This window comes from Pagrus pagrus (assembly GCF_965226575.1).
Source record: "Pagrus pagrus genome assembly, chromosome: 8".
In the NCBI taxonomy this organism is placed as follows: Eukaryota; Metazoa; Chordata; class Actinopteri; order Spariformes; family Sparidae; genus Pagrus; species Pagrus pagrus.
Window position 1 is genome coordinate 10,786,723 of NC_140192.1, and position 14,121 is coordinate 10,800,843.

A 14,121-nucleotide genomic window follows, 5' to 3' on the forward strand; every position below is an offset into this window, starting at 1 on the left:
ACGTATGATGATGGAAACTTGTACTGCTGTCCCATCCTCGCTTGAATAAAAGAACAAAAACATTTCAGCCGTGTTGTTCTGATTTATTGTTTATTTCAACACAAAGCTGGCCTTTAGTTCAGAGATCAAATGTTTACTGTCTCATACCCAAAACTTAAGGTGACAAACTTTCACTCAACATTTTTGTCTCATAGTCATTATACAACATCTAGTCTGAGATATGAACAGGTCAGACACGTTGTCATACATAGGACAGAGCCATTAGTTTGAACAGATGATATAAAGGGAACAGAAAACACATTTTCAAAGCCTATACACATCATTACTGGGTAAAGTGCGGCTCCCACACAACATGTATTTAATAAAATAAAGAATAATAACAAATAAATAACACGGCTGTCTAATAAACATTAATAAAATTAATTATTTAATTAAAACAACATCTGCAGAGATGTCACGAAATGTAAGCGGAACCAAAGAAAACAAAACATTAATTCCACTGTCGGAACATAACGGTGTAACATCCAGCGGAAGTAAATAGGAGGCGCCTGTGCTTTACCTGCATAGATGAAGTGAGCTAACTCAAAGAGGCTATCATCAACACTCCGAGCTGTCTCAATCATATTTCAGTAACAATGTCTTCAGTTGAGTATTTGAGAGAGTTTGTCAACGAGCGACTAACTGCTGCTGCTGAAGAAATATTCAGAGTTTTTAAAAAAACTATCGTCGAGTACGAGGAAGAGATCGACCGTCAGCGCAGACTTTTCATCTGGAAACCTGAGACAACATTAGACAGAATAGGTGTGCAACACTTTATTGTTTTATTAACACAAATCAGAGGAACTCGATTTATTATTTGCTCGCATGTCGGTTTTTTTATACTTCATGGCACGTCTCCAGTGAGATGATAAAGATGTCTGTGATCAGAAGCTTTGATTCGTTGTTGTTGTTGTTGTTGTTCTCTGTCCCTGCAGAGCTCCCACAGCAACATGTTTATAATGAGGAGGTTCTGGCTGACCAGCAGCTCTGTGACCAGGAGAGGAGCTCCAGTCTGGACCAAGAGGACCCAGAGCCTCCACAGATTAAAGAGGAACAGGAGGAACTCTGCACCAGCCAGGAGGGAGAGCAGCTTGTAGTGAAGCTGGAGACTGACACCTTCATGTTGATTCCTCCTTATGAAGAAAGTGACCACAGTGAACCCGAATCAGAAAGTGAACACCAGCTCCTCTTTTACAACTCTCATGTAGCTGAGAGTCAAGATCAGACAGGAGGTAATCATCAAGACTCAGGATCAACTTTAAATACAGAACCAGAACCAAAGGACAGACATTACAAAAGCAGAAGTCAACATGTGTACAACCCTAACTGGTCAGAGATTCACTGTAATACTCAGACAGGTAAAAAGACTTTCATATGTGACACATGTGGAAAGGCCTTTAATTTTAAATCCAATTTAAATGAACACATGAGAATCCACACAGGTGAAAAACCATATTCTTGCGACACCTGTGGGAAAACATTCTGTCGGACATCCGACTTGAACACTCATATAAGGACCCACACAGGTGAGAAGCCTTATTCTTGCGATACCTGTGGCAAACGGTTTCGCCGGACATCAGAGTTAAAAAACCACATAAGAACCCACACAGGTGAGAAGCCGTACCTTTGCAGAACGTGTGGGAAAGATTTCTCACGTAACGAGGCCTTGAAAATCCACATGAGAAGAGCTCACACGGGTGAGAAACCATACCTTTGCAAGATCTGCGGGAAAAGGTTCTTTGATGCTTCCCATTTGGCAAAGCATATACGAGCTCATACAGGCAAGAGGCGTTGAATTTTCGAAAATATGTGATTCAGTTCCGGTGGTTCGTGATCAAAACACAAGAACTCACAAGTTTTGGGATAACTTTTACTCAAATCACATACTTGGGGAAAAAAAAACACCTCTGAGGATCAAAATACACAGGAGAAACCATCGAGCTGAAACTCTTGTGGAGACGTTCACCTGCAGAATGAAATGGACTTTGCAGTAGCTACATCTCTGCAACTAAATATAAATCTTGCATAAAGATGAGATGTCATTACTAATGTATAATAATGGCTGCATATGACTTGCAGCGTCTTGGCAAGCTTATTTCTTTAAACAATCATGATCTCTAAAACGGAAGAAAAAATGTTGGTTTCACAGTAGTGACTTTTAAATGGTGTGATGATGTTGATGGATGTTGGTTTTGCCAAATGTCTATTTATAAAGTATCTAAGATCACTTTTAGTTTAAAGTTTTGCAAGGACTTGGAAATCTATGTTACTCAAAATCCATGTGACGCCATAGGATTAAATGTGATGTGCCGTCTTTTTGCTGTTTTATATACTATACACTGCTATTTAAGGCCTATGTGATATGACGATATGTAATCTTGTGGCAATAGAAAAATGTCTATTGTTTTATATTCTGCTATTGTTTCCTTTGTTTTGTGACAAATCACACTCTACAGCAATATTTCTTATTATTTGGATGGTGCTTTGCGTTCTTCCACATGGTAGTAAATTTGCATGAAAGAAACACAAACAAAGATGGAGGAGAATGAACATGCCACAGAATTGTATAATGACGGAAACGGGAAGATCCAACCAGCCAAGGAAAAATGTATTATGTTTGTAACTGTATTATTAAGTGTTTTCTATTTACTTTTATATATTTTATATATTCATGTTTGATATTTTCTCACATGCATAATGTAAAGTTCTCACAAAGGTTCTTAATAAAAGGAGAAGAGAATTAAAATATGAGTAAGTACAGTGTTTAGCAGTTTCTATCATTCAAACTGTAATAATGCCCCTTTCCATGTCGTCAATAAAAGAAAACAGTCTCCAAAAGATCATTAAGAGGCTAATGGAGAGGATGATGGATGTTGAGGCCAAAGACTTCAGTGAGTCTGCATTGCTGTTTAGCTTGATACCAACAGAGGGCGCTGTCTACATTGTATACGTGAAGTTTAAAACCACGTTTGTTTATAAATAGTTAATATTAGCCTGATCTTTTCTTTATTCAGTGCTACATTTGGTACCGAGAATTAGTTGAACATAATTCAGCACTATGTGTTTATTTTTTTCCATTCAATTGCCCAATTTGTGGCCCTTTGCTTACATTTTGTAAGTCAGTGTGGCCCTCTGGAAAAAAAAATACTTCACAACAAATCTTACACATAATGGGATCAGAAGTTAAAATCCAATATATAGTACTCTGGCATCACCTGGGGCCAAACAGCTAATATTTCCGCACTTTCTTGAGTGCACTGTGAGTAACATTGTGGTATCCTCCTATGGCACTCATTAACATGGCTGACATTAAATCATCAGTTGAAAGCGGAACTGAAAGCTCCCACCCGTCCACTGTCGGACCTTAACAAGCCTTACACCAAGCGGAAGTAAACAGCACAAGCGATCGCAGCACTAGCGGTCTATGTATTAAGTTAACTACAAGAAGATATTGTAGTCGTGGAGTGGATTGTTATTGGATTTTTTAAATTAAGACACAATGTCTTCAGTTGAGTGTTTGAGAGAGTTTGTCAACGAGCGACTAACTGCTGCTGCTGAAGAAATATTCGGAGTTTTTATTAAAACTATCGTCGAGTACGAGGAAGAGATCGACCGTCAGCGCAGACTGCTGGATATCATCTCGAAACCTGAAATAAAGTTACAAAGGATAGGTGAGTAAAACCTCATACCATAGGAAGTAGAGGAATATTGATTTATTATTTTTATTCTGCTATTTATTTTTGGTATCTTATTCCTGTTGTTTTCTGGCCCTTAAGTGCTCCCACAGCAACATGTTTATAAGGAGGAGGAGGTTCAGTCTGGGCAGCAGCTCTGTAACCAGGAGAGGAGCTCCAGTCTGGATCAAGAGGACCCAGAGCCTGCACAGATTAAAGAGGAACAGGAGGAACTTTGTATCAGTCAGGAGGGAGAGCAGCTTGTACTGAAGCTGGAGACCGATACTTTTATGTTGACTCCTACATATGAGGAAAATGACCACAGTGAGCCTGAACCTGAAAGTGACCACCGACTCCTCTCTGACACCTTTCATGTAGCTGAGAGTCAAGATCAGACAGGAGGCAAGCATGAAGACTCAGGATCAACCAGAGGTACAGAGCCAGAATCAAAAGAAAGATATCCTGTAGGCAAAAGTCACAGTAATAGTCTATCCAAACCTAACGGGTCAGACATTCACTGCGATACTCACACTGATATAAGAGCTTTCAAATGTGGCATGTGTGGGAAGGTTTTCACATTTATATGACAGCTATAGTTGCAACATTTTGCTGGTTATGATGGAAAAAACAGAATGAGCTTTTCCCACAGTCGAAAGTCAAATTTTATTTACATAGCCCAAAATCACAAATCACATTTTACCTACAGCGTACAACACCCTCTGTCCTTAGACTACATATGGGCAAAATCCAGTCTGGGGGCCGGTTCTGGCCTCAATAAAAGAAAACAATCTCCAAAAGATCATTAAGAGGCTAATGGAGAGGATGATGGATGTTGAGGCCAAAGACTACAGTGAGTCTGCATTGCTGTTTAGCTTGATACCAACAGAGGGCGCTGTCTACATTTTATACGTGAAGTTTAAAACCACGTTTGTTTAATAGTTAATATTAGCCTGATCTTTTCTTTATTCAGTGCTGCATTTGGTACCGAGAATTAGTTAAAACATAATTCAGCACTATGTGTTTAATGTTTCAATTCAATTGCCCGATTTGTGGCCCTTTGCTTACATTTTGTAAGTCAGTGTGGCCCTCTGGAAAAAAAATACTACACAACAAATCTTACACATAATGGGATCAGAAGTTAAAATCCAATATATAATACTCTGGCATTAACTGGGGCCAAACAGCTAATATTTCCGCACTTTCTTGAGTGCACTGTGAGTAACATTGTGGTATCCTCCTATGGCACTCATTAACATGGCTGACATTAAATCATCAGTTGAAAGCGGAACTGAAAGCTCCCACCCGTCCACTGTCGGACCTTAACAAGCCTGACACCAAGCGGAAGTACACAGCACAAGCGATCGCAGCACTAGTGGTCGATGTATTAAATTAACTACAAGAAGATATTGTAGTCGTGGAGTGGATTGTTATTGGATTTTTTTAATTAAGACACAATGTCTTCAGTTGAGTGTTTGAGAGAGTTTGTCAACGAGCGACTAACTGCTGAGTTTTTATTAAAACTATCGTCGAGTACGAGAAATAGATTGACCGTCAGCGCAGACTGCTGGATATCATCTCGAAACCTGAAATAAAGTTACAAAGGATAGGTGTGTAAAACCTCATACCATAGGAAGTAGAGGGATATTGATTTATTATTTTTATTCTGCTATTTATTTTTGGTATCTTATTCCTGTTGTTTTCTGTTCCTGCAGAGCTCCAACAGCAACATGTTTATAAGGAGGAGGAGGTTCAGTCTGGGCAGCAGCTCTGTAACCAGGAGAGGAGCTCCAGTCTGGATCAAGAGGACCAAGAGCCTGCACAGATTAAAGAGGAACAGGAGGAACTTTGTATCAGTCAGGAGGGAGAGCAGCTTGTACTGAAGCTGGAGACCGATACTTTTATGTTGACTCCTACATATGAGGAAAATGACCACAGTGAGCCTGAACCTGAAAGTGACCACCGACTCCTCTCCGACACCTTTCATGTAGCTGAGAGTCAAGATCAGACAGGAGGCAAGCATGAAGACTCAGGATCAACCAGAGGTACAGAGCCAGAATCAAAAGAAAGATATCCTGTAGGCAAAAGTCACAGTAATAGTCTATCCAAACCTAACAGGTCAGACATTCACTGCGATACTCACACTGATATAAGAGCTTTCAAATGTGGCATGTGTGGGAAGGTTTTCAAGTTTAAATTCAGTTTGAATGTACACTTGAGAACCCACACAGGTGAGAAGCCATATTGTTGTGACACCTGTGGAAAAAGATTCAGTCGTAGTCATGGGTTGGTCGTCCACAGGAGAAGCCACACAGGTGAGAAGCCGCATTCTTGCAAAATTTGTGGAAAAGATTTTCCATTTGGCAGTAATTTAGCAATTCACATGAGAACCCACACAGGTGAGAAGCCATATTGTTGTGACACCTGTGGAAAAAGATTCAGTCAGTCGTCATCACTGAATACCCATATAAGACTCCACACAGAGGAGAAGCCATATTCTTGCGAAACATGCGGTAAAAGTTTCAGACGTAATCATGGGTTGGTCGTCCACAGGAGAAGCCACACAGGTGAGAAGCCACATTCTTGCAAAATTTGTGGAAAAGATTTTCCATTTGGCAGCAATTTAGCAATTCACATGAGAACCCACACAGGTGAGAAACCATACCTTTGCCGAATATGTGGCAAACGATTCAGTCAGATATCCATAATGAAAATTCATACAAGAACCCACACAGGTGAGAAGCCTTATTCTTGTAAAACATGTGGAGATGAGTTCAGACGTAGTCATGCCTTGAAAATCCACATGAGAATGCACACAGGCGAGAGGCCGTATCCTTGCAAAATATGTGGGAAAGATTTCAGAGTGCGTGGACACTTGAAACTCCACATGAGAAGAGTCCACACTGGTGATAAGCCGCACCTCTGCAAGACCTGTGGGAAAAGATTCAGTGACATTTCAGCATTAAAAAGGCATGTGTTGTTCCACACAGGCGAGAAGCCATATTCCTGCGACACCTGTGGGAAAAGATTTTATCAAAAAGCAGATTTGATCATTCATATCAGATCCCACACGGGCGAGAGACCGTACCTTTGCAAAACGTGTGGAAAAGAGTTCACACGTAGTAATGCCTTGACAGTCCACACAAGAAGAGCCCACACTGGTGAGAAGCAGAATCATGGCAATATCTGAAGAAAGAGATACTGTGAGGACCACCTGAGGAACAATATACACCGGAGAAACCATCAAGCTGAAACTCCTGTGGAGACATGTTCACCAGCTGAATAAATTACACTTTTGCAGTAGCTTCATCCGTGTATTTGAATGTACACATTTCCTATTGAGACGAGGTCATAACATGTTTGTGTACTGAAGAAGTGCATTCTCAACAATGCCTCCAAGTAGAAAAATATCTGTTGCATAGTGTGTTTACAGTTCAAAGAAACACTTGGGATTTTGCGTCAATTAAGTTGTCAACCTGCCAACCAGTCTTTTTTTTTTTTTTTTATGTCTGCAGCATTTGTTAAAGACATTATTATATTTTGTGTATTAATTGCATCAACATGAAATCATTTATGATGTTTTGGGGTTTTAGAGGTTACACACAAACAAATTGTAAATGATGTACTACGTGGTGTTATCAAATAATTTTGTTGGGAATTGAATAATTTTTCTAAAATGCCAATTAATAAAACTGAAGTTCTCAAAAAGATGGATTGGAGCATTACATTAATTACAAGCAAACTTTTTACTTGAATCACTACATTTTAACACAAATTTCTGCACTTTGTACTACTTACATTTATAAAACAGGCTCGTTACTTTAGTTTTAATGTATTTGAGGGAATTATTTTTTATTTTGTGTCACTGCATGCTACCTTCCCAACATCACAATGTTGTTTTTAACCTTTCAGTGCATATTACACATGGCAGACATAACAAGACAAAACACCATAAAAGACTTACCAAGACAGAAACAACTTTTATTATTTTAATTACACATAATTTTCCCTTCAATTCCCACATAATTAGAGTTATAGGGGAAGTTTTCAAGGTCAGGTGAAAATAGCATAGCAAACATGTTGTAAGACAGGTTTTGAGTAAAATGTTATCAGTTATTTGTATTAGTAGTAGTAGTAGTATTATTTATTGACAAGAAAAACATACAGAACGCTCTCATGGAGAAGAAACATCAATACAGTACAATACAAATGTCGGTGTAAACAAAATAGAATAGAAAAGGAACAGAAAAAGGGGTATTAATTAAAAATCACAAGGCAAATAGGCTAGACAAGAAACAACATTTAGGAGCAGCATTCAAGGAGACATTTATCAAAAATAATTGGCGAGATATATCGCTATACATCTTGCTTGCAATTTTGCTAGTTGTTTTCGTTTGTAAACCAGACGAAAGAAGGCTTAAAATATCTCCACTTCCTACAGTGGATATGCTATTTACCCATGAGAACAATCATATTAACCAAATCAAAAATGTTATCAGTTGAAAGCGGAACCTAATATTATTTCCTCACATTGTGGTATTTATTATCCACCTATGGCACTCATTAACATGGCTGACATTAAATCATCAGTTGAAAGCGGAACTGAAAGCTCCCACCCGTCCACTGTCGGACCTTAACAAGCCTGACACCAAGCGGAAGTAAACAGCACAAGCGATCGTACCGTTAGCTGTCTATGTATTAAATTGACTACAAGAAGATATTGTAGTCGTGGAGTGGATTGTTATTGGATTTTTTTTTTAATTAAGACACGATGTCTTCAGTTGAGTGTTTGAGAGAGTTTGTCAACGAGCGACTAACTGCTGCTGCTGAAGAAATATTCGGAGTTTTTATTAAAACTATCGTCGAGTACGAGGAAGAGATCGACCGTCAGCGCAGACTGCTGGATATCATCTCGAAACCTGAAATAAAGTTACAAAGGATAGGTGTGTAAAACCTCATACCACAGGAAGTAGAGGAATATTGATGTATTATTTTTATTCTGATATTTATTTTGGTATCTTATTCCTGTTGTTTTCTGGCCCTTAAGTGCTCCCACAGCAACATGTCTGTCTGGAGGAGGAGGTTCAGTCTGGGCAGCAGCTCTGTAACCAGGAGAGGAGCTCCAGTCTGGATCAAGAGGACCCAGAGCCTGCACAGATTAAAGAGGAACAGGAGGAACTTTGTATCAGTCAGGAGGGAGAGCAGCTTGTACTGAAGCTGGAGACCGATACTTTTATGTTGACTCCTACATATGAGGAAAATGACCACAGTGAGCCTGAACCTGAAAGTGACCACCAGCTCCTCTCTGACACCTTTCATGTAGCTGAGAGTCAAGATCAGACAGGAGGCAAGCATGAAGACTCAGGATCAACCAGAGGTACAGAGCCAGAATCAAAAGAAAGATATCCTGTAGGCAAAAGTCACAGTAATAGTCTATCCAAACCTAACAGGTCAGACATTCACTGCAATACTCACACTGATATAAGAGCTTTCAAATGTGGCATGTGTGGGAAGGTTTTCAAGTTTAAATCCAGATTGAATGTACACTTGAGAACCCACACAGGTGAGAAGCCATATTGTTGTGACACCTGTGGAAAAAGATTCAGTCAGTCGTCATCACTGAATACCCATATAAGACTCCACACAGAGGAGAAGCCGTATTCTTGCGAAACATGCGGTAAAAGTTTCAGACGTAATCATGGGTTGGTCGTCCACAGGAGAAGCCACACAGGTGAGAAGCCGCATTCTTGCAAAATTTGTGGGAAAGATTTTCCATTTGGCAGTAATTTAGCAATTCACATGAGAACCCACACAGGTGAGAAACCGTACCTTTGCCGAATATGTGGCAAACGATTCAGTCAGATATCCATAATGAAAAATCATACAAGAACCCACACAGGTGAGAAGCCTTATTCTTGTAAAACATGTGGAGATGAGTTCAGACGTAGTCATGCCTTGAAAATCCACATGAGAATGCACACAGGCGAGAGGCCGTATCCTTGCAAAATATGTGGGAAAGATTTCAGAGTGCGTGGACACTTGAAACTCCACATGAGAAGAGTCCACACTGGTGATAAGCCGCACCTCTGCAAGACCTGTGGGAAAAGATTCAGTGACATTTCAGCATTAAAAAGGCATGTGTTGTTCCACACAGGCGAGAAGCCATATTCCTGCGACACCTGTGGGAAAAGATTTTATCAAAAAGCAGATTTGATCATTCATATTAGATCCCACACGGGTGAGAGACCGTACCTTTGCAAAACGTGTGGAAAAGAGTTCACACGTAGTAATGCCTTGACAGTCCACACAAGAAGAGCCCACACTGGTGAGAAGCAGAATCATGGCAATATCTGAAGAAAGAGATACTGTGAGGACCACCTGAGGAACAATATGCACCAGAGAAACCATCAAGCTGAAACTCCTGTGGAGACATGTTCACCAGCTGAATAAATTACACTTCTGCAGTAGCTTCATCCGTGTATTTGAATGTACACATTTCCTATTGAGACGAGGTCATAACATGTATGTGTACTGAAGAAGTGCATTCTCAACAATGCCTCCAAGTAGAAAAATATCTGTTGCATAGTGTGTTTACAGTTCAAATAAACACTTGTGATTTTGCGTCAATTAAGTTGTCAACCTGCCAACCAGTCTTTTTTTTTATTTTTATGTCTGCAGCATTTGTTAAAAACATTATTATATTTTATGTACTAATTGCATCAACATGAAATCATTTATGATGTTTTGGGGTTTTAGAGGTTACATACAAACAACTTGTAAACGATGTACCAAGTGGTGTTATCAAATCATTTTGTTCGGAATTGAATTATTTTTCTAAAATGCCAATTAATAAAACTGAAGTTCTCAAAAAGATGGATTGGAGCATTACATTAATTACAAGCAAACTTTTTACTTGAATCACTACATTTTAACACAAATTTCCGTACTTTGTACTACTTACATTTATAAAACAGGCATGTTACTTTAGTTTTAATGTATTTGAGGGAATTATTATTTTTTTATTTTGTGTCACTGCATGCTACCTTCCCAACATCACAAGATCGTTTTTAACCTTTCAGTGCATATTACACACGGCAGACAGAAGACAAAACACCATAAAAGACTTACTAAGACAGAAACAACTTTTATTTTAATTACACATAATACATAATACACATATTTCCCTTCAATTCCTAGAATTCCTAGCTAGACAAGAAACAACATTTAGGAGCAGCATTCAAGGAGACGTTTATCAAAAATAATTTGGGCGATATATCGCTATACATCTTACTTGCAATGTTGCTAGACTTTAGTTTTTTTCGTTGGTAAACCATACAGAAGAAAGCTTAAAATGTCTCCACTTCCTACAGTGGATATGATATTTATTTACCCATGAGATAAATCATATTAACCAAATCAAAATGTTATCAGTTGAAAGCGGAACGAATATCTCCCGCACTTCCGCTGTCGGAACTTAACAGTGGGACATCCAGCGGAAGTAAACAAGAAAGCGTTAGCTGCATGTATGAAACTGACCGGAAGACGATATTTTCACCGTAGTTGTTGCATTTTTAATGAGGACACAATGTCTTCTGTTGAGTGTTTGAGAGAGTTTGTCAACGAGCGACTAACTGCTGCTGCTGAAGAAATATTCAGAGTTTTAAAAAAAACTATCGTCCAGTACGAGGAAGAGATCGACCGTCAGCGCAGACTGCTGGACATCATTTGGAAACCTCATATGCGGTCACACATGACAGGTGTGTTAAAGTTCGTTTCTTTAATAACAAACACAACTTATTTGTACATGATCTGTTTAAATTGTTTAAATATGCACTGGTACTAACAGCTGATTTGCTCCTATGTTTAGATTTATTCTTATTATCGCAAAATAATTGCATTTATTTATGTCCTTCCAGATGTCCCACAGAAACATGTGTGTCAGGTGGAGGAGGCTGACCAGCAGCTCTGTTATCAGGAGAGGAACTTCAGTCTGGACCAAGAGGACCCAGAGCCTCCAGAGATTAAAGAGGAACAGGAGGAACAGGAGGAACTCTGCGCCAGTCAGGAGGGAGAGCAGCTTGTAGTGAAGCTGGAGACCGATACCTTCATGTTGATTCCTCCTTATGAGGAAAGTGACCACAGTGAACCTGAGCCAGAAAGTGACCACCAGCTCTCTCTGAACTCTCACATAGCTGAGAGCGAAGATCAGAAAGGAGGTGAGCATGGAGACTCTGGATCAACTAGAGAGACAGAGCCAGGACCAAAGGAAAGACATCACATAAGTGATTGCGACAGTAATAGTAGAGACAGACCTAACGGGTCAGAGATTCACTGTAACACTAACACAGGTAAAAAGTCTTTCAGATGTGATGCTTGTGGAAAGACTTTTCAGTATAAGTCCAAATGGAGTGTACACTTGAGAAGCCACACAGGTGAGAAGCCATATTTTTGCGAATACTGTGGAAAAAGATTTAGTCATTCATCATCATTGAACGCCCATGTAAGACTCCACACAGGCGAGAAGCCATACTCTTGCAAAATATGCGGGAAAGGTTTCAGACTTAATAGTGGCTTGTTGGTCCACACGAGAACACACACAGGTGAGAAGCCATATTCTTGCAAAACATGTGGGAAAGATTTCCCCTTTGGCAGAGAGTTGAAAGTTCACATGAGAACCCACACAGGTGATAAACCGTACCTTTGCCAGATCTGTGGGAAAAGATTTAATCAAAAATCAGAATTGAAAAATCATGCAAGAATCCACACAGGTGAGAAGCCATATTGTTGCAACACCTGTGGGAAAAGATTCAGTCAGTTATCATCATTGAACGTCCATATGAGACTCCACACAGGTGAGAAGCCGTATTCTTGCGAAACATGCGGGAAAGGTTTCAGAGTGAGCGGTCACTTGACAATCCACATAAGAAGAGCCCACACTGGTGAGAAGCCGTACCTTTGCAAGATCTGCGGGGAAAGATACTTTGATGCTTCTCATTTGGCAAAACATATAAGATCTCATACAGGCGAGTAGCATTCACTTCTACTGGTTTCTGGTCAGAACACACACAAAGTCACAGAAGTGAGGAGCCACATACTTTCAGCACTTGTTGGAAAAGTTTGCTTTTTGCATCAAGAAGATGAGAAACCCTCTCACTTGAGGTGTTGCATCACTTATATTGTCAGCCTGTCTTTTTTTTTTTTTACTATGTCATGCAGCCCTAGTGTGATATAATTCATTATGTTTTGTGTTTTGGAGGTGGCACTCACACACAGCTTGTACAGCAAGTGATATAAAACATGGTGTTGTAAATGATTTTTGTTGTCAATTAAAATATTTTGATAATGTTAACGCTGGGTGGTGTCTTTCCAGGACAGCACTGGTTCCTTCCCCAACAGAAGGGTGACATTCCAAGTCCCTAGGTCCAGTATGTGATGCCAGAAGTCAGTGCGCCTTAGTCCCCCTCTTTGCTCAGCACTCGGCCTGCAAAGCAGCTGACCCCAGAAACTATTCCCCACAAAGTGGCAGCTCCAGCTCACAGTATTGTGAAAAAAAAAGTTTCTATGATGTCTTGCAACTGACAACATTTGCCACCACATCACAAGGTTATTTTGCTGACCTGTACCTGTAAAAGTGTATTGTTTTGTTTGAGAAGCAGCCATCGGGAATGCATGTTGAGCCAGCAATATCCTCTCTGCGTGTACTCAAGCCTGCATCTACATGTAAGTGAGCATGTCCTGAACTCACTCATGTGAGACAACAGAGCAGTAGTCAGACACATATAGGCAGGAAGCCATATACTTGCAAAAACTAAGAAAGAGGTTTCAGTTCAGTAAAAAGACTTCACTAAAACGTAACAGTTTTGCAATAATTGTGTCTTGTTATTTTCACACATTACACTATGTTTGAGTAACAGCATTTCTCAGAACAGTCACAGTCTTCTATATCTTGGAATACTTTGTTTCATATTGAGTGCAACGTGGTGGCTGCCAAGCTGATGATGTAATGTGGATGACTGATTGTCGACTGGATAAGAGCATAAAGTAGAAGTCAACCAAACAAGCGGCAGTAGTGTTAGCTGCCAAACAACAAAGTCTTCAGTTGACTGTTTGAGATAGTTTGTCAGTGAGTGACTAACTCTTAGATTTAGTCACCTGTGAAAGACCAAAACATCTAAAACAAGAAGAGCGTTCTCAGTAGAGCGTGGATCTCTGCCAGGTGTGTCTGGCTGTAACAGAGGAAGGTCAAATATCTGTACCAGATGGTGAATCAACTACTTGAATGCCACCACAACTACCAGATGCAACCAGTGGAGATTAGCAAAGTTTTGAGTAAAGGCTTTTTGTTTAGTATAGTTTATATAGCAAAGTTTCAATGAAGTGTTCTTTAATTATCTGTTTTCTTCAAGTCCAA

General features: G+C 39.7%; 3 protein-coding genes across 3 annotated transcripts; all 3 read left to right on the forward strand.

Annotated features, from left to right (window-relative positions):
• Positions 1-551: 551 nt before the first annotated feature.
• Positions 552-2,585, forward strand: LOC311261219 (uncharacterized protein). Its single transcript, XM_084359704.1, has 2 exons — positions 552-801; positions 975-2,585. Exons 1-2 carry the CDS (start codon positions 636-638, stop codon positions 1,832-1,834), a joined length of 1,026 nt encoding a protein of 341 aa, XP_084215830.1. The 5' UTR covers positions 552-635; the 3' UTR covers positions 1,835-2,585.
• An 857-nt stretch (positions 2,586-3,442) lies between these two features.
• LOC311262019 (uncharacterized protein) lies at positions 3,443-10,585 on the forward strand. The gene is made up of 4 exons (XM_084361119.1): positions 3,443-3,710; positions 3,816-4,145; positions 5,426-5,755; positions 8,758-10,585. The coding sequence occupies exons 1-4, from the start codon at positions 3,539-3,541 to the stop codon at positions 10,062-10,064; spliced, it is 2,139 nt and encodes a 712-aa protein (XP_084217245.1). The 5' UTR covers positions 3,443-3,538; the 3' UTR covers positions 10,065-10,585.
• A 647-nt stretch (positions 10,586-11,232) lies between these two features.
• Positions 11,233-13,491, forward strand: LOC311260775 (uncharacterized protein). The gene is made up of 2 exons (XM_084358992.1): positions 11,233-11,467; positions 11,627-13,491. Exons 1-2 carry the CDS (start codon positions 11,296-11,298, stop codon positions 12,739-12,741), a joined length of 1,287 nt encoding a protein of 428 aa, XP_084215118.1. The 5' UTR covers positions 11,233-11,295; the 3' UTR covers positions 12,742-13,491.
• The last annotated feature ends 630 nt before the right edge of the window (positions 13,492-14,121 follow it).